At 39.4% G+C, this 22,334-nt stretch overlaps 1 protein-coding gene across 5 annotated transcripts in view; it reads right to left on the reverse strand.

Annotated features, from left to right (window-relative positions):
* ELMO1 (engulfment and cell motility 1) overlaps positions 1 to 22,334 on the reverse strand; it is a 3,030,107-nt gene that overhangs the window by 181,745 nt on the left and 2,826,028 nt on the right. For all 5 annotated transcript variants that reach the window (XM_044065043.1, XM_044065038.1, XM_044065039.1 and 2 more), the window contains one exon: positions 7,965 to 8,047. In XM_044065043.1, the coding sequence (XP_043920978.1) occupies positions 7,965 to 8,047 (83 nt within the window). The remainder of the gene's footprint in view (positions 1 to 7,964; positions 8,048 to 22,334) is intronic.

The following is a 22,334-nucleotide window of genomic DNA, read 5'->3' on the forward strand; positions in this document are numbered from 1 at the left end:
TCTGAACTGTTTGGAAGTTTCTAGAAGGCCAGTGCTTGCTTGGGCTAAAGGGAAGTCTCTGTGTTCACCAGTGGGAGTGGTTAACACTGAACAGCCTGCCTGTCCCTGGAGGAGTGGTTACTACCTAGAAGCTATAGTTTTATTGGCCATTTTGGGTCAGTTCTAAACTCCTTGATCTCTCTCTCTCTTAAAACCCTACAACTCTCTTTTTGTGCGGTTATGCGCACTGAACAGCGTCAGGCAGCGCCGACTAAACAGGTTTAAACTATTCCAGGCTCCACAAAGTCTGCTCTTCACTTTTTCCCTTAGAACTGTTCAAACTCTCAAAGTAATCACTCTATTTTCTTTCTAAAGCCCAGCACTTGCTCAGCTCTTATAAGGAAACACTAACTAAAGCACTACACCCTCCTTGACTTCTCATAAGTATTAGGCTCCCGATTGGTCCTTCCTGATCAAGTGAAAAATCAGTTCCCTTCCCTAATCTGATCAGTAAAAAAACAGTTCCCTATACTAATCTGGTATGTCCAAGGGTCAGTTTCAAGGTTACTCTCCAGTCCAGCTGGTGAATCTGGGAATTTTGAGGCAATGTTACAATTGCCTTATGTACACAGACAACCCTCTCCTCCTTCCAACAAACTCTAATACATGTGAGAGATGCAGTTACACAGCCAAACTGGAGGCAGAGCTCTCTCAACCCAAGACTGGCACAGTCAGTCAGGAGGAAAAGGTAACCACCCACACCACAAATCCAGTCTCACACAGACCTATTGCATCTGCATACCCAACACATAAACACACAAAAACATACTCGGAGGCTCTAAATAAAAATCTGCCTAAACAGCAAAGACCTCCTAAGCAGATATCCAAGCAACAGCCACCCCTCAACAATACCCACGAATCACACATCTCACAAAATCAGTGTGCCTCACAGTCACAGCCCTTAAGGCCAAACAACACACCAAATACACTTGTTATAGGGGACTCTATTGTCTGGCACACTGACATCCCACTCACCAGACTGAACAAGGAGAAGGTCACTGTAAGCTGCCTGTCGGGTGCCAGGATCCGCCACATAATGCAAGCACTCAGGTCACTCCAAAGCAAGTACAAGTATGACTCCGTCATTGACCATGCTGGTATGAATGACCTGAGACGTACCTCCCTGGAATACATGAAGAGAGACATAGAGGAGTTCTCTGACCATGTAGCCCAGGCTGGTATGACCCTGACCTTGAGTAGCATCTTGCCCTCACCAAGAATGATGCCACAGTATAAAGACAAAATGATCAGTTTCAACAATTGGCTAAAGTATTGGTGTCATTCAAAGGGGATCCAGTGTCTGTCTGCCTGGGATGACATGCTCGACAAGCCACGTTGCTTCGCTAGGGACGGCTTGCACCTGTCACCCCTAGGCTTTCGTATACTGGCCAAGGCTCTTGCCACCCCTATAGTGCCTTTTTTAGGCAAGGCTCAAAGGACAAACCCACCTCCATAGACAACCCAAGGATAAAAAAACCAAAAGTAATGCTACTCAATGCCAGAAGTCTAAATCTGAAGATGCACGCACTCGAGGCTCTCCTCAGTATGGAGAAAATCGATGACTGTGCAGTAACAGAAACCTGGTTCAAGGCTCTTGAGAGCACCCCAGCACTACCACGGTATAACTCATACCATGCATTTCAGCCCCAAAACTCGGACCGAAGCACAAAAGGAGGGGGAGTATCTATATTCATCAAAGATACCTACACCTCCAGGTTAGTGGCACTGCATGAAGCATCGGAAACCATCCATGTGCAACTAACAGCGGGCAAAACTGCCTTTCAGTTTGTAGCCTGCTACAGAACACCCTCCCTATTACAGGAACCCCACTTGGCATTCCAGAGAACACTGGAGAATATGAAGGTCTCTCCAAACACTATGTTATTGGGTGACTTCAACTACCCAAGCATTGACTGGGTAAACTACTCAAGCCCAAACACCCTCACCCAACGGTTCCTTGAATTTATAAACTCTAACGCAATGGAACAACTGGTCACCACTCCCACAAGAGGGAACAAATATTGGACCTGGTCATCACCATCATGGGGACTCTATGTTCCACACCAGAGGTAAACCCCTCATTGGTAAGATCAGAGCATAAACAAATTTCCCTAGACATCCATATCCCGTCCCCACCCCCAGCCAAGGAAATCACTGTAAAGAATTTCTCAAAAGCCAACTTTGCACTTCTCAAGACTGAGGTGGAATCCTTCAAAGCCCCTGGGCCAGAGGATAATACAGCCCAATCCGCAGAATCCTTTACAAATGCATTCTATGAGCACCTGCAGGAATGCATGGATCGTGCTATCCCAAATAAAACCAAGACTCACTAATCCAAAAACAGGAGACAGGTCTGGTGGATCCCGGCCATAAATAAGCCATACAACAGAAGGAGGAAACTACTACATGACAGAGCAAAATCCCAAAAAGGGAAGGCATCTCTGATCAGTATTAGCAAGAAACTTCTATCCCTCATAAAATCATCAAAGGTCAGCTTCGAAAGAAAAATTGCCCTAGACACTAAAGATAATCACAAGGCTTTCTTTAGTTATGTCAGGAACATGGGCGGAAACTCCCAGATCTGCTCTGAATTGTTGCATAACGGTACAAAATATACCGAACCTACAGACATAGCCAACATCCTGGCAGACAGATTCAGCACAAACTTCTCCCCCCTTCCCCCACAAGGAGCAAATACCTATCCCAACTGAATATAACCTCCCTGACATCACAGATGCACAGGTGAAAGCTGCCCTCTCCAAAGCAAAAAACACAGCATCTATGGGACCGGACGGTGTCCCAGGCTATGTCTTACACAAGCTCCAAGAAGAACTGAACCCTCACATTAAGTCACTGTTCAAACTTAGCCTTACTACAGGATATGTACCCGAAGAATGGCATACAGCTACAGTGGTTCCACTCCACAAAGGTAGTGCCACAACGGACCCCGGAAACTATCACCCCATAAGCCTGACTAGCCTGGTCTGTAAAGCTATGGAGCGTATTATCATGGAACTCATAAACAAAGACATTGGGAGGCTCCAGACACTGGACCCTACCCAATTCGACTTTGTTAAGGGCAGATCTTGCCTCTTAAACCTAGTTGATTTCTTTGAAACAGTTACCAAAGCCATAGATGAGGGTAAGGTAATCCACACAGCCTACCTGGACCTTGCAAAAGCCTTCGACACAATACCCCACTCGGGCATCATAAATAAGCTTACCAGCTTAAATATCAACCCCTATATCACAAGATGGGTTGCAAACTGGCTCAGAGATAGAACCGACATGGTCAGAATCGCAGGTGCCATGTCCGAATCCAAACCAGTTACAAGTGGCATCCCACAGGGCTCAGTTCTGGGACCTCTCTTGTTCAGTATATACTTCTCTGAGGTTCAGGCTAACACGGGGGGATTATGGCTGACAAAGTTCGCAGATGACTGCAAACTGGGGCCATAATCGAATCTCCAGCTGACACAAGCATCCTCCAAAAGGGTCTCACAGAGATGGATGCTTGGTGCCAGAGCCACGGCCTCAAGCTAAATGCTAAAAAGTGCATAGTCATCCCCTTTGGGAAAAACAAAGTGCCCACAAATTACCACATAGGTGGTAATCCATTAAGTACGGAAGAAGTAATTAGAGATTTGGGGACCAACATAGATAGTAATCTCTCCTTTGATAATCACGTTGCCAAAGTGGTTAGAAAGACCATCTATATAGCCCACCTTATCACAGAAGGGTTCGCATCTAGATCAAGAGAGGTCATTGTGCCCCTCTACTCATCACTCATCAGGCCCATAATTGAATACAATTGCCCCTTTTAGGATGTACCTTACCTGACACCTGCAGCAACTGGAGACCACAAAAGTACCTCATCAAGAGGATCATGGGCTACAAACAGATGTCTTATGCAGCTCGACTAAAGAAACTCCAGCTCTACTCAGTTGCTTACCGCCTACTCAGAGGCGATCTATGCCTGATGTACAAAGCCATGTCAAACCCAGAATTAATGGACATGCTCCACCTCAAAAAATCCAAGTCCCTTAGAGCTACATGCTCCAGGGACCTAAACCTCAGCACAACAATAAATAGGACATGCTGGAGGGACAGACTCATTTCCCAGAGGCTCCCATCACTCTGGAATAGAATCCCAATTCATGTTAGACATAGCCCCTCACTGACCCTCTTCAAGCGAAATCTGGACGCGTGGATGGGAAATCACAAATTCACCCCTGGGATCTCTTCTGTGTCCCTGCTAGACAGAGGCACAGTAAACTAATCTTAAAAGGGTACCTTCTGTGACCTACTTTTCAGAGGCACAGTAGGCTAATCTAATAGGGAGGTGGAAGCCAAATACACTCTGGCTAGGCTTATAAATGCCCTAGGGCAGATAGCCTAGTATCTACCTATGAACCTATGAACCGAAGTTACTTTTTCTACATGGCATTATGATCTTCTGTAGTAGGGGACCTGGTTATCTGTGTTAAAACAAACACTGAGCAATGGTGCAGCAGTTAATGTTGTCACCCAAGAGCAAGAGGTTCTCCAGTTCAATTCTTGGCTGGGCTGCCTTCTATACAGAGTCTGCATGTCCTCCTGCAGTTGCATGGGTTTCCTTTGAGTACTCCGGTTTTCTCCCACATTCCAAAGACATGCAGCTGAAGCATTTCTCCCCAGGCCTCTGCTGAAAATAGGCTCTGTCCTAGTCGGACTTTCCCGGTCAACAAATGTTAAATAAATAAAATTATGTCACAACATGCAACTACAAATAGATTATAACTAAAAATAACTGTTGTATATTCTGCCTATCCAGTAGTTACAGCATCTATGCAGTCTGAGCATAATGGATGCCCTGAAATGACTGTTTTACTGGAAAGTTTACATTTCCATATCGGAACCACAGCAAAAATCAGTGCTGGTTTCCATTTTAATTTTTTTTTAAGATACCTTTACATTTGCCAATCCTTACTGTTACACAGGCACACCAATACATACAAAGCAGAACCATTAATTTTCAGCCCACTATCCTGATTCTGCAGCACATTTACTTATATCTGTGTCATCAGGATACAAGATAAAAAAAAATGTGGAGCAAGGCAACCTCAGTGCTGAGGAGTTATAACATCTTTGAACGTGGTGCTAACTCTTCTCACCTGGAAGACTTGGGAACATGATATATATATATATATATATATATATATATATATATATATATATATATATATATATATATATATATATATATATATATATAAAATGAAGGTTAAAGACTGATTCCCCACCTCTAGCCCAGTAATTAAGGAGCCTCAAAGGGAGGATGACAGGTATATACACAATATTTCCAGATGCAGTTCTTGGCATCAAGTGCAATTTACTTTAAGAGCACACAGAGACCACAGTCAGTTTCTCCCTCTTTCTCCAGATTCCCAATAAGACTCCACACTGGCACAGCTATAGAGTTGAGATCTCAGGTGAGTGACCATGCTAAGACCTCCAGCACACTTTCTGTCTAATCGGTGCTTCGTGTCCCTGCCCAAGTAGCTGACATACACACTCTTTGAAGTTTGAGTTACACATACACACACACACACACACACACACACACACACACACACACACACACACACACCTGGGAAAGGTTGGCACAGGTTTACTAGCTATGCCCCCTTCTACCCAGACTATAAGGTAGTTTCCCCTGCCACCAGTCACTCCTTATCAGCTACTTTAAGGCCCTTAACAAAGGGTGTCCGGTCTTACTGTGTAATGTTACTATCAACAGAAATGGTAGTTTAACCAAGAGCAAGGCTATTAGGAGTGGCCTACACAGTGTCACCAAATAAATATGCAAGTTCTCTCAGAGAGTACATATGTCTAAACAGACCAGCCACAATGAAAGGTTTAAATATATGTAATAATAAAAGAATAAGACAATACTAAATATACATTTACAGTACCATCAGAGTTCAAAATCAAAGGAAATATTTAAAACAACATTGCAGGACAGTGTCAAATAAAGAAAAACATCTAAGCTAAGCTTTGCTATATTCCTGACTGTATCTAAGATAATTACTGTACCCTAATAACTTATTTCAGAGCAAGCAAGGCAGATATGGTGAGTGGATCTTGATGTTGTCAGGTCAAACACAAAAACACAGAATACTCTCTCTCTCTCTCCCTCAGAGACTTCCCAAATTAATATCTCAAATATTACTGCTGGGGTAGCTTGCCGAATGATATCATTTCTTGTCACCTGACTCTACCCCAGGTAAAACCCCCGCTGCTGAACGCTAGAAGTATTTAGCACCCACCTGTGAAAATACATAGACCTCAGATCTTTTGGCAAGTGGTGGAAGTCTTAAAATAATTTATATTCCTCTACATTTAAAGACAATACAGAAAATTTCTCTTGTATAGATTTGTCTTTTGCTGCACTGAAACTGAAAGATAACATATTTTTATGGCCAGGCCATAAAGTAATTTAATTTCAACTATTTTTCTGAAGTTTTGCAAGTTAACCTCCTGTGTTCCAGTTTCCCCTGTTAAAATATATACATTTAAACAGTTACAATAGTGTATATACATTTCTATTCTTTTCCAGTAGGGTACACTGTGGATGCATCTTTAAGCTCAGTACATTACAATCCCTTTTCAACACATGTTTGTACAAATCTAGTTTGATATATATATAATATACAGTTCTCATAAGGCTGCAACACAAGCATCTTACTTGAAGCATGTTGACATTCACAAATGACACCTAACCATTTATAAAATTCCAGACAGCTGTGCTGGTAGTATTTCTCTTCGTCACACTTCTATATAAATCATGTTGATATTCACAAATGACATATAATTATTTATAAAATTCCAGACAGCTGGGGTGGCAATATCTCTCTTCATGACAAAGATCTTGGGAAATACAGTATACGACAAACAGGAAGGCAGATGCTTTCTTTCACTCTTTCCAACCTGAACTAGCCAAAGCCAAAACTTGCCCAACTGTTTAATTTCCTCAATACATAGAGATCAATACACTAGTACCTACACCTTGAAATATTTACAGCTGTTTGGATGGACAGCAAGCAGACCTATCTGGCAGGATGGTGAAATGCCATACAAGTCATCAATGTATAGACAATAAACCAAAAACTGGAAGCAGTTTAAGAGTCTAAGCAGTTATAACTAGCATGCAAAAACTACTGTAGAAAAGCAAAGCAAAAAGAGTACCAAAGCTTTGCCATTTATTTTCTAAATTAAATTACAATTAAGCAAAACAGGAAAACAAAGCTTAATATTGAGATATTGGCATTTATAGTAATTTTCTTCTTTAGTATGAAATCTTCTGGACTAGTTTCACTGAACTGGAATGATAAGGAGAAAGTAACCACCTCAGTGGTTCAGTTTTTAGCTTGCAGCCTCACAGTGCTAGTACAGAGATTCAATCCTGACAGCAACTCACTGGCTCTATGGGGTTTATATGTTCTCCCCACCTCTGCATGGACTTTCTCTGTGGATTCCTGTTACTTCCTATATCTCAAAAACATGCTGGTTGATTGTCTCAACTAAACTGGTATTTATTTTTATTTACTCTTACTCATTGGCATCTGTCATTGTTGAAATGGATCCACGGACATGCCCACTCGGATAAGAAAATGAACTTTCAGATTTCTGAAACACTTGCTTCCAAAGGCATGCTCAATGAACACTGCATCAGCGTCACTGTGTTGAAGTAATTCCATGTAGTAGTATATGCTATAAAAATCAGAGAGATACATTCAAATTTCACCAGTTCAACTCAAATCATCCACTTATTTTATATTTCAATATAATTGTGGATGGAGTAAACATGGAAGCAGAACCATGTCATCCCCGCTAGGTAGTTAAGAGAGTATTAGTATTTTCTATTGTCATGTACTTTATCTTACCTTATTTTGCTTATGTGCTCCTTTTTCCTTCATATGTGGACAGTCCTTCCCTGTTACGATTGCTTTGATATCAGCCACAGGCACTGCATTAAGAAGGAAATTCAAAGCACTATATTTACAAAACACCCTGCATTAAAAATGAACAAAACAACTGCTTTTTCAAAAGTACTTTTCATTCTTAATTCATTGAAATTATACTGCTATTACTACTATGACAGACACACACACCATTACACAGGATTCCAGCACAGGATTCAAAACTAGTCCAAGAATGCTATACCTACTATTTTCTTGTATTTCATATTCTCCACATTAGCACATCAATTGATAACAGCTGTTCAAACTGCTGCTTTGCAAATGATTTTATTTATTTATTTCATTTATAATGGAGTCGCTATACACTTACTTTCCACTTTAAGCGTGATGTGATACTTCTTACATATATTTTTTCTATTGCAATTCACCACAGAATAAATCATTTTAAAGTCAAATATCCATAACCATAGTGTTTGTAAATGGAGTCTTAAAAAAGACAATCAAAGATTCATTTTTTTTTAACTAGAATCAGGAGAAATACAGAAAGAGAAGAGATGACAGTCCTAGGTTTTAGCGAATTTAAATATTTAAGTACTAACAACTAAAGCAGCTGTCTACTTAGACTTACTAATGACAGCTTATATTCGTCTATTCAAATTTGTCAAGAAGGTGAGTGGGCTGGTCAGAAAAGACCAAAGCCACAAGGCAACAGTAACAATAGACAGTGCAATAATACATTCAAAAGACAGTAGTTATACAAAAATAGTTTGTAAGCATTACAGGAAACAGAGTATCACAAAACAAACTACATATTTACATAATGATGAATATGAATACACAAGAAGTATATCTACTGGAGAGCTATCAGCTGCACTACTATCAGTGTTACTGAAAATAATTATAAGAAGACTACTGCACAGAGAGAGAATATAGACTATTGTATCACTACACAAGTTCCATAATATGGGGACTATATTATAGCATACTTTCTCTGAGATGGCTAACTATACATGTAACGTTTAGCTAGTACAATCAATGAACGAAATTACACATAATTTAAAAACAATATTAAAAGCAATTTCAAAACTAAGGACCTATCATATGGCAGACACAACAAACATAGCTGCAACATGGGCTGCTTTTTCATTAAAAACAGCTATCTTATCTGATGGTTTAAGTAACAACCATGCTGAAATTTCATTTTACATAGGCTGTAAACTTAAGACAAAACTTTAATCTTTATACTCCTGCAAGCACTGTTTCATCTACCATTATTTAAATCAGACGCATGTGAAAATGCCGATTATATAGACGTGGCGTGGCATTAATCTGTTCTCCCATTAATCTCAAGTTCTTTTTCTATTAGTCTACTGTATGAAAATAGGGGAATGAACAAGGCAGGTGACAAGTTATTATGCTGTACCCTGACACCTTTGAAAATTATTACCATTTTTGTTAGAAGCATTCATTTCTTTCTCAATCACTATTCAGTCACTGTGACTCAGCATGGAACAAGACTAATTAATATAGATGATTATGGGCAGGTTGCCAATCATAACCAGTTTTTTGTGTGTTCAACACATGGATGAGAAGAAATTTGTCTTGAGAGCAAAGCTCGAGAAGTGAATCTTGGCATCTATGTTGAGAAAACATAATAAAGGGTTATGATTGGAGACACGATCATAACTCTTTGTAGTGCATGAAGCTTTATCTTGTGCCATGTACTACTAGTTACAGAGAAAAAACCTGCTACGTGTTTTGTCTGTTTTCAAAGCCATAAAGTACTTAGTGAGCACTGTCAGAACAACATTTTGTTATGTCACAAAAAGTCAGAGATACATTACATGCATAGACAGCAGGCAGAAAACAAATCTGTTTTTAATCCTGTCGCTGTCATTTGCTGGTCAGTACTGCCTGGTTTAACTGCCTAGCATTATACCCATGCTTAGCAACTGAAGCAGGTGGTGCGCTTGTGTTAGTGTTAAAAGACTGGGTCTCGTGTTACAGAAATGCTTAACTAATCCCCCCCCCCGTATATCGGAGCATAATCTCTGATACCCATACACTACATATTTAAACCTACTGAAAAAAAAAAGAAGCTGAGCCAAATTACTCTAACCAACACAGCAAATGATTAAGTTGTACCTTAGGATGATAAAACTGATTAGAATGGCATTTCAGATACTATACTCAGAACTTACATGGGTGGCTAGCAAGGTTAACAACATGCCAAATGCCTGCCTGTTGACTTACTACAGTTTTGCACATGCAAGAAAGCAATATACTGAGATAATTTAAAATTATCTTTGCTCCAAACAAAATATAACTTGGTATGAATGGGTATCATGCAGAAAATGAAAGATACACAGCCCATCAATAGCAACAAATGGACAAGCAGACATGTTAAAAGGTTTTCACTAGAAAGTCTTTGACAGTTTGAGCACAGCAATGGTACTAGTACTTAGGGAAAATGGGACTAACTATTGGTATTTGCTCAGCTAATCTATGAACAACTTAACACCAAAACATCACAATCTCAGCATATGAGCAGTTAAAGCATCTCCACATAAAATCTACCACAAGGTGAAGGCGATGGTCTCTTCTGCCAGAGATGGATAACTCGTAGTGTAGGCACTGTGGATTCCTCAAAGGAATCACGATGACCTGCCTAGAAGCCCTCATAGTTAATCATTATGATGGTTCATATGCACAAAATCTTTTCTTAAATAGTACTCAGAGTTATTACACTGTGTGTTACTGATGAAGCTGTACCACAGCCTTTACTTCATTTACTATGAAATGGCTACTGTTAAACAGCTTATACAATCCCTGCAATGTCAGTGCTTAAAGCTTCACTAGCAACAATATAAATGGTATGTAGTCAAGCAAAACTGTATTTGCAAAAAGGAAAGCAGAAAAGAGAGAGAATTAAGGAAGGATTCCAAAACAGATACGGCAACACAACACCTGAAGGAATAATCTGTAAAGTGATAACAATAAGCTGAACATTTACTTAAAGAAAAACTCCACCCTAACAATAAAACAAATACATATTTTCCATGGTTGTGTCTTTCGGCTTATCCCGGTTAGGGGTCGCCACAGCGGAACTCCGGTCCGCTAATGTTTGGTAGTTATTTTCCATAATATACTGATATTCTATTTGACTGTTTCTTATTATATTTTACTGTCTTATTCATGAAAACGGCCATCATAGACAATAGCACGCCCACACAATTTCAGTTCCGGTGTCTCCTCTCAAAATTTAGCTCAAGTCCCCATTATATGAAGCATCCTAGACATCATTAACTACATGGAGGAAAAAATAACCCTTTTTTACGTGATAGTGCTGTAAGTCACTGGCATTCTGAAAGCAGTTTATTTGTTTCTTTTGAACTGAATTATTTCAAAACTGTGTTAACTGCAAGATGGTGAAATACTTCATTGTTCACTTGTTCACTTACATAGTGTTCAGAGGTGTAAAGCAGAGAAAGTTGCTAACTCTGCACATCATACCATATCTCTCAACCTGTAAACAATTAAATTAGATAAAAAGGCCCTTGGAAAGTAGGTGCATCCACCCAAAAATATGGACATCTAATTACCATAAATTTAAATAGAAAATAGCACATAACCCTTCCTGCTTCCATTAGGAATGTGGGATCCTAAAAAACATTCGAAAAAAAAAGCAACAAAAATGCTGGAAAAATATAAGCACATTATTAAAGAGACAGTGTAAAATATATAGACTTTAACAATTGTATTGAAAACTTATACCACACAAGGATATTAATTTTTGCTTCTGAAAAATGGAGATGTAAGATGTTTGCCTTCTTTCTTTAAACTATTGTTGCCATTAGAATGTTTGTCACGTAGTATGGTTTTTCAGTGTACCAGACAGCTTCAAAAATCACATGTGATGGAAGGGATTCAGAAAACTGTGTGAAGGGGTAAATCAAGCCTGAAAATACAGACATACTTCCAAAAATATGCACACATCATGTGCAGGGATAAATCAGGCCTGAAAACAGGAATGCTCCTCCACAATAGGTATAGTTGGGATATCTGCATCATACCTTTCAACTGTCCAGATTTTTCCCTCATATGTTTGGTATGTTCCACATAAAATGTGTGTTTTGGCAATTTATTGATGACCGAAGTCACTAAATAGTGACTGACATCTGAGTTTCAGACTTTGTATCCTTCTGAAAATGCACGCTAGTGTAATACCAGTTTATAACAGCAATATTTAAAATTTGTACCTGATTTTGGACCCTTGTCTCCCCCTCCCCACCCACTGTTTTGACTTTTGTCCAGATTTCATGTGCTAACAGGTTGAGAGGTATGCTACTCATTCACTGGTCACTGACAGCAATCATTACAGAAAGCTATCAAGGCAAAAAACAACTGTCCATATTTATAGCACATTGTTTAATGTTGTAGTTACAAAACAAAAAACAACAATTCACTGGTAAAATATGTGCATATTTACCAGCTTTGTTATACACCATAGCAGTATAACTCATCCCTGTTTTTCATATAAAGTAGCAGCTAAAGTGAAATTCTTTTAAAGGATTAGTTGTTGGTGAAATCCTTAAAACACTTTATTAACCTCAACAAAACCATGGATGGTGATCACAGAATCTTTGCTCTCTAGCCTACATCGTGCAGACCGAGAGATGCTCCTTAATAAAACAATGTAACATATGTATACATTCATACACACACACACACACACACACACATATATATATATATATATATATATATAGTGGTGCTGCGGTAGCGTTGTCGCCTCACAGTAAGAAGTTGTCCAGTTCAATTCTCAGCTAAAGCGTCTTCTGTGTGGAGACATGCATGAATGGGCGTACCTTCGTTGAAGGTTGTACGTCAGGGCTGGCAACTCGGTATGTAAAAATCTACTGACAATCATTAGCAGACCGGAGTTCCGCTGTGGCGACCCCTAACCGGGAAAAGCCGAAAGATACAACAACATATATATATATATATATATATATATATATATATATATATTTTTTTTTTTTTGTTTTCTGTGATCTGCATTATCAGTCCCATGACCCCTCTACCTATACCCAAATGACCCATTTGTTACTTTATCAAAGTCCTCCGACCCATTCTTTCCTTGGTGGAGGGAACCGTCAGGTGCAAGGGAGCAGGCGACTCTGAAAATCCTGTTGACTTTCCTATCTCACCACTTTGACAACCTGTATGCTCCCTACAACTGCCTTACAGAGTGCACTCAAGCTTTTTCACACTCACAGCACCTTGGCCAAGTGCCTCGTCACTTGCAGTGTGATAATGCTAGGCTATTTTGGTGCAGCATTGCAGCAGAAAATTTCACCAATGCAGCAAGCTAAGCTTTCTTCCACCCAATAAGAGCAACCTCGCATTGGGTGCTCACTCCAGTCCCTTCAGCACTCATGCTGTTAGTCAAACCAGGGTTGGCTGGGCTTTACGCCTCTGTGCCACTGGGCTGGGTCACAAACGAGCAGGGAAGAAAGTGTCATGACCAGTATCACGGAAAAGTGGAAAAAAACAAAAACTACTGAATGTTTTTTGGGTAATGAGCAACATCAAGGTGATAACACAGGGTCTGAATGAAGAGATTTTAAGTTGGCAAGCAAAGGAGAGTAGTACTGCTGAAACAGAATTCATCCTCGAGTCTTGGCGAGTACTTTCATGAAGTGGACCCTGTTTTTCGCAAAATCTCACCAAGATGACACTGATATACAGACTGTATTTATATAGCATATATCATGGACAGAAGTAGGTCAAAAATTAAAAAGGACAGCTGGGTGCACAAGACCCAGGATGAAAAAGTGCCCAATCCTGGTAGGCGCACTGGTGCCAGGACTGGAAGAAATTACAGTGTAGAATGTTCAAAATACAGAAACATCCCTACAATGAGGCCAGTCCAGACTGTTGTAGAAGGAAGCAGCAGCCCACAAAAATCAAAAAAACTAACAGGCCAAAGAAGAGCCATACAGACGATAATGTGGACTATTGAGATATGAAAGAAATTATGTATTGTTACTATTATGCAAAAAAGCACAGAATTTCCAGACACATGATATGCAAAAAAAAAAAAAAAAAAAAAAAAGAAATTAGAGGAAAGAAAAATACTTTCACAAGAAAAACTGTCAGAAGCTTCAAATAAAAATGTGTGGTTATGAATACAACAGATCTGTGAAAAACAGTACATAGACCAAGTAACTTTGATCTGTTTGGAAAATGAAGCATCTGAGAAAGTGTGAAAATATAAACAGCAAAAACTTAGATATTTTTGAAAAGTATAAAAAAGAAATATGGACATGAGAAAGAAAGAGATTTGATATCGTGCAATATTTATGCAAAGGCGAAAGCCAAATTAATCATCATAAAGAAGACAGCCCCCAAATATATTCAAAGAGAAATACAGACAAAGCATCCAGACATGAAAAATTCAACAATAAAAAAATAACATCACAAAGAGGGAATGTAGAAACGAAGATTAGTAAAATAGAAGTTGACGTTATGGAGTGCCTATGAAGTGAAAGATTTGGTGTGGAAGATCTAACACATGGAACATGTCCCCAAAGTAAGGAGAAACAGGAAGATCAGAAAACATCTGAAGAAGAAATATGGACATGTGAAAGAAACAGATTTAATATGGTGTAATATCTATACAAAGGAGAAAGCAAAACTAACCAATACAAAAAGAGCACCATCAAAGATATTTGAAGTGAAATACAGGCAAAGGAATGCAGACATGGAAAACTTTACAATACAAAAAATAAGAAAACAAAGAGGAAAAGTAGAAAAGGAGATTAGTTTGTTTCTTTCGGCTTTTCCCGGTTAGGGGTCGCCACAGCGGAACTCCGGTCCGCTAATGATTGGCAGTAGATTTTTACGTGCTGGCTTGCCGGGCCTAATGCACAACCTTCAACGAAGGAACGCCCATTCACGCATGTCGACACACAGAAGACGCTCTGAGAATCGAATGGGCAACGTCTAACTGTGAGGCGACAATGCTACTGCAGCACCACCACCGCAGTAGAAAAGGAGATTAGTAATGGAGAAATTAAAGAAATAGAAATTGAGGTTATGGAGTACCTGTGAAGTGAAGGATTCAGTGTAGAAAATCTAATTCAGAAAGCACCACAACAGGATAGAGCAATGGACTTCCAAATTAAGGGGAATCCAGTGGAACGGGAAGCAATTGGTCAGGTGCCGTATGAAGACAGTTTGGAGCCTTCCACAGGAAACCAGTATAAACGTTCACTTGAAGCTGGACAGCAAGGGAAGGAACAGGAAACTGTGGAAACTCTGACACAGTCAATGTTGAGAAGTGATAGGCCAGTGAGTTTCCATATGACACAGCAACTGTTGGCACAGGATGAAATTTTAGAACAAAAGGGCAATAAAAGAAAGCCACATGGAACAAAGGATCATTTGTTGTTAAATAAAGTCATAGCGGAAAACTGTAAAAATGTGAAGAATTTAAGTACGGCATGGACTGACTACAAAAAAGCATTTGGTAGTATACCACATTCATGGATAAAAAGAGTGCTTGAAAATGTATAAGAAACACCCTACACTGGTTGACTACATTTCAGTGACCATGAAACAGTGGCAGACCACTTTGCAATTAAGCCATGATAAAGGACAAATTATTATTCCCGGTATAAAAATTCAAAGGGGGTATTCCAGGGTGACTCTCTGTCACTGCTGCTATTCTGCCTTGCCCTTAACAGTTTAGGTCATGGCTGTAATCTGGCTCCTAGAAAACAACAGTGTGTAAAGACTTCTCATCTTCTCTTTGTCGATGATTTAAAACTGTATAACTCAACAGACTAGGAACTGAAAGTACAACTGCAAGTTGTCAAAACTTTTTCAGATGATATAAGAATGTCATCTGGTCTTAATAAATGTGCAAAAGCAACCTTTAAAGCAGGAAAACTACAGCACCAAGAAAACATCAGTTTGGGAAAAGAATTTGATATAAAATAACTTGAGCAAGAGGGAGTGCATAAATATTTGGGACTTGATGAAGGATCAAAAATAAAACCTGAACAAATGTGAATAATACTTAGTAAGGAATACTTTAGAAGAATTAAATTAATCCTGAAAACAGCGTTGACATCCAAGAACAAAATCCAAGCTATAAACCGATTGCTCTTCCTGTCTTAACTTACAGTTTTGGAGTGATTGACTACCCCCAAAACATGTTGAATAGATTAGATAAGAAAACAAGAAGGATGCTTCATGCTCACCAAATGATTTATACAAATCAGTGAATACCAAGATTATATATTAACCATTCCGAAGGAGGGATGGGCCTCCTTAAAACTGCTTACATGTATACATCTGCAAATCTAATGAAAGAAAGACCTGGGTACCTAGGCTTAGTTCTACTAAGCAGGTAATGGAAACCCCAATATGTGGGGAACAAAGGGGCTAAAGATGGATTGTGCGAGCTTGGGGGTTGGCAGAGGGGATAAAGGACCAAAGAAAAAAATACTTTACCAAAAAGAAAATACCTGCTTACATCCTAACTGCAGGGCATCCTGTGAAATATATAGACTTCCCATATAAACTGACCACCATTTTGGAAGTACCATTCCCCATTCCTTTACCTGTACCTAGATGGGTAAATTGAGAAAAAGACTGCTTGGCCAGTGTGACAGCAGCAGTCGTGATTTCTTTTGCACATCAAGTTTTTATGAGCAATCACCTCACTGAGGACTTATGCTGCCTGTAAACTACACACACATAAGTTCAGCTTTATTACATGCAGATATACAGACCACTCTAGTCGGAAACTCAGCATGCAAAACCACCCTTCTTGGTCCATCTGCAAATTGAACAAAGTTAAATATACAAAGAACAGCTTGACAATTGGAAAAAAGTTCTGGTAACTATAAATAGTGCCTTTCTGGACAAAAACATTAAAGTATAGGAGGAAAAAACCTCAAAAGAGGAAAAACTAACACTTTAGCCAGAAATTCAGGAATCAGAGAGAGACTATACAGGACGATTTGGGTGTTGGAAACCAAACATTATGAACAACAGCAGCAAAATAAACAATTCCTGTGTGATGTGCTCATGGAATATCATTGCAGTCTACAGATCAATATTACTGGTGAAATAACTCTGCCAACATACACAGACAAGGAGACACAACACAATCCAAGAAAAAAAAGACCACACAAACATGGAATCTTTACTGCCCTTAGTCTAAAAATGTGAAATGTTTCCACTTCAAGGAACATGCAAACTTGTTTGCTGACATGAATGCTGCTAAGATGATGGTAGGAACCCCAACTTTAACATATCATCTTCTATTTCACTATAGCTATCTGTTCAGTAGTCAAACATGCAGCAGACATCAGGTGCCAGTGTGTGATGTAGAAGAACTGCAGTGGCAGGGCTAGCCACCTGGTGATGTAAACCTTGGCTCTAGATGATTGTCACTGTTGAAGTGACACCACAACCCATGTGCAACAATGGGAAAAAGGGGTGGTGGGTGGATGGATCAGTACTAAAATCCTCCTGTCTCTCTCCACTTATACTACTGCTGAGAACTCATAGGATTAAAAAGAAAAGGTGAAGGTGTAATGGAACTTTCAAATGCACAATGGAGAGAATACATCTAGCCAAAATGCTACTGACTCTTGTTTTAGTGTGCAGACATTTGCCACACTGGGGTTTATAGCCCTGAGAAATCAGACAAGTTCTGAGAAACATCACACTATGAAGAAATCCTGAACAACTCTGTCTTGCAGACAGCAGTGACATGCATTTATGGTCACCTAACTGATGTAGTCTACAGCACAACTGTTCAAGTCTGGAAAATCCCCAACAACCAGCACCATTCAGGGGACCACAACAAACAGTAAACTAATACATCTTGGCATAGAAGAAAGAAAACCCAACACTCCTTGTTTTAGTCACAAAAGAAACAAGTACCACGTTGTTAAATCTGGTCAAAGTTATAACATGCGACTCTGAAAAGTTTTATAAACCACAGTGTAATACGCTAATTTCTATGATATTAATGCAGTGAATTTTTGGTAAGGTCAAGGATCCCAACATTCTGAGGAAAACTAAAAAAAGGCCCTCATTCAGACTATGAAACATCCACTATCACGATCTGAGACAATGGATTCAGAAAGTACATGATATACTTCTATACCGGATATCTCTTTTAACAGTGGCACAAAAGAAAGCCATATAAATGCACTGGCAAGGTCTCTCTCTAAAGTAAAGAACGTGTTGAGGAGCCATTCACATGACATGGGAACAAAACCAACACTCTGCAGTACTGCCAGTGTAACGCCTAAGCATTCAATAAAAAACTGCCAAAAATAAGAAATGGCTCCACAACAATCAAGAAATATATCAGGATATGTAGTCACTATTATGCAAGTCAGAGAACCACAAACAGCTTCATGGAAAAAGTCAGAATTGGAAAGTGAATATCTGAAATGTTCCATACTGTATAAAAACAGAGACCCTAGAAAGTCAAACACCAGCTTCAGTTCTCCAAACCCTTAGGAAAAGAACAGAGAGTCAGGTGTTAAAAGTAACAAGCTTTAATTATCAGAAATGCTTAGGAATTAAAAAGAAACAGTTATTTATCAGTCAGCACCAAATTCTAAAATACAGTAGCACAGCTTCAGAGTAATGATTTGGTCGACGATCAGAAGAAAAATCAATGAACAACTGTAATGGACAAGACTTCCCTAGAAAATGTGAAGTTAACTGCCCTTGAAGCATGAGCTTGTACTAAGAGCAACTGCTTTAAACTATTTGCAGAAAATGGTTAAGCATAAAAGACACTGTATGGCATAAAATATCTGACATGTAGCAAAGCTACAGTGAGAGTCTGTCTTTCAGCTTTTCCCAGTTAGGGGTCGCCACAGTAGAACTCCAGTCCCCTAATGATTGGCAGTGAATTTTTACGGTGTCGAGTTGCCAGCTCAGAGCCCAACCTTCAAAGAAGGCACACCCACACACGCATGCACCTACCTGCATGTCTTTAAATCCTTTCACTCGCGAGGAGAACATGCAGACTCCACACAGAAGGTGTCCCAGCTGAGAATCGAACCAGAGAGCCTCTTGCTGTGAGGCGACAATGTTAACCGCTGCGTCACCGGGACCGCTAACAAAACTATAGTGAGTACAGTATTCAAACACAGGCAGTCATACTAAAATTTTCCCTTTCATCCACATAGTTCACATTATTCACAATGTGTTACTTGTATTTTGCTCATGGGGGAGCATAACGCAGCAAAAACTAAGGAACTGTAACCAAGTAAAATTTTCTGAGCCTAACGACAGTAAGCTGCATTATATTGCTTTAAAATAACAGTGTTACCTGACGCACTACAGAAATTTCATATTGTTCTTACTCAATATTTACTTAATACTGTATTAACAGTTTGCACAGTGGCAAAAAGGGACTTACAAATTCATAGGTGTGTACTAGGCTAATGGCCCTGGAGCCTTTACAAGCCTAGCCCCAAAAAATTGACCAGGCACCTTGTCACCTAATGTTAGTTCACAGTACCCCTATCCAGTAGGGCAACTGGAATGACCTCTGGAGTGAACTTTCTGTTACCCATCCACTCATCAAGATTTCACTTGAAGAGGGCCAGCAACGTGCTCTGCTTGATATGAATGGGAAGCTTACTCCAGTGTATGGGCAGTCTTTGTGAGATGAACCTGTCCCTCCAGCATGTTCTGGTAGTTGTGGTAATGAGTTTGTGATCGCTGTAGCGTGTGGGGTGGGGGAATTGGGATTTCTTTAGGTGTAGCATTTCAAGTAGGGCTGGGTTGGACATGGTTTGTAAGTCAAGCAGAGAATACCTCTAAGTAGACGACAAGAGACTGAGAACAGCTGAAGTTTCTTGAGTCTGTGCATGTAGGACATGTGTTTAAGGCCTAGGATCCTTTTTGTGAGGTACTTTTGTGGCCTCTCCAGCTGTTGTAGGTGTCTGGTCAGGTACATGCCAAACGGGGAGTTATATTCGATGACTGGTCTAATGAGGGATGAGTAGAGAGGGATGGTGACCTCTTTCTTCCTGGATGCAAAACCTTTGGTTATAAGATGTGCCATGTAGAAGGACTTTCTGACCACAGTGGCAATGTGGTGGTCAAAGGTGAGGTAGCTGTCAACCTAGGTGCCCAGATCTCTTATGACCCCTTCAGTGTTCAGTGGGATCTCATCAACGTGATAATTCGTGGGAACTGAGTTTTTTCCAAAGGTTCCATAAATGACACAGAAATGAAGTTCATAACATACCACAACAATGTGCAATGAATCAATGTTACAACAACTTGCTCATATATATATGTGTGTGTGTGTACATATATACATATATATATATATATATATATACATACACACACACAATATATATATATATATATATATATATATATATATATATACACATACACACACACACACAATATATATATATATATATATATATATATATATATATATATATATATATATATATATATATATAGATAGATATGTATGCGTGTGTGTGTGCGTGCGCCTGAACCTACTGTTAACTATTCTCTGAAGAAAACTGAAGCATGCATACTGCAAGCAGAGAAGATAAGCCTTTTTTGTTTCTTTCTGCTTTCTGAAAATGTCACATTTATAAACTCTGCAGGCTCTTTTCACATTTGTTCTACATGTGCAGGATTCAACAGTGCCCTTCAATTTTAAGCTGGCAGAGAATATGCAACATCTACACTATATAACAAGCAGTAAATATATTGCATTTGGGTTCCTTAGTTCTATCAAACAGTGAAAAGCACCACCAGATCTGAGCAAGTGGTTCAGAATGAAGCTTCATTTTAAATACAGACAATGTACTTACAATATATGAGCACACAGGTGCTGCGATGTATACTCTACGCTACCTATTCCTTTCACCTACTGATTTCCGTACTAACCTGCAGATAAATAACATGTCAATGATTAATTATTAAACAACTACTAATAAAGGTAGAAATTGGACTGCCAGCAAACATATCACCCTAGGCTATTTTCCCAAACACATCAGATGAACAGAAGGAACATTACTAGGACAGTTCCATGTGAGAAGACTAAATCCTCTCAGTCCCCTTTGCTTTTATATACTAATACCATGGTCAAACACAGGGAAGAGAAAAAAAACTGTTATGGGTGACCCATGGCTCACATAAATGTGATTTAACATTACAAAACAATGTTAAAGCAGCCACTCTGGAAGAGTAGTATTAAAGCTCTGCCTATATCCTGGGTTTGATTTGTAGCCAGGGTGGCTGATAGAGCAGCAGGGAGGGATGGAAGCCCCCAGAATAGGTGAAGGGCATTCTTCTGTGGAGTTCCCTTATGGGAGTTGGGGTCTAAAGTGGGGAGTTGTCCTCGAACATGGATTAACAAGCACGGGAGGCGGGGTACAGAGTGGAAATACGACTGATTTTGCTTCTTTTGGCAACAGTCTTTGTATTTTTTTTTTTCATTACATTGTTTATTTTTTAATTCTAAGCTAGATTTTGCTGCTGCTCATACATTCCATCTGGTCATCACTTGAAATGTTTATTTCCCAGTGTTTGGAGTAATCCTATGCCCCCCCCCCCCCCAATGTAGTGTGTGGAACAATACATGGGGATTTATACTGGGAAACAGCATTTTGGTGTTCAGCACTCAATGTTTGGCATTTCAGTGATTATGGGGAAACTGTTTATTGAAGTACAAGAGTTTTACCTGGCAGTGTTCATCTTGTAATAGGCAATCTGGTTGCTTGTGGGCTTGATGTTCAATTACAGTCTGAAAATATTGCTGCTCAAAGTCCTTCAGAAGTCCATGTCTTTCTCCATCTTTTTTAACTTTTCATTTCCAAACAACATTTTTACTTGATTTTGTGCAAATCCTTGAGCAGATTTTACTCATCTGAAATACAATCTGGTTGGATCTAATACAGCTAATGCAACCTATTCAAATGATTAAAAATAGTTTTAATCAAGAGAAGACAGAGTCCTGAACTACAGATGTGCTAAAATACATTGGTATGGCGACAGCAGCTGGCTTCTATGCAAGATGGTGCACTGATACAGCTTATTTTATTTCATTCTGCAACACTCTTTCTTCCAGTCTGAAGTTGCAGCTTTTGATTGCTTATACATTTGTTCTAAACTTTGACTGGCTAACTGAGATGCCACATGATCAAGGAATTGTAGAAATTGAAACCGTCTATGTGGGGCTTTTTCTGACTGTAGTCAATATTTTTATGCAATAGTCATGTCTTGTGGGCAGGTTGATTGATATGG

The sequence above is a fragment of the Protopterus annectens genome, chromosome 3.part0 (assembly GCF_019279795.1).
Source record: "Protopterus annectens isolate FY-2018-M chromosome 3.part0, PAN1.0, whole genome shotgun sequence".
Classification (NCBI taxonomy): domain Eukaryota; kingdom Metazoa; phylum Chordata; order Ceratodontiformes; family Protopteridae; genus Protopterus; species Protopterus annectens.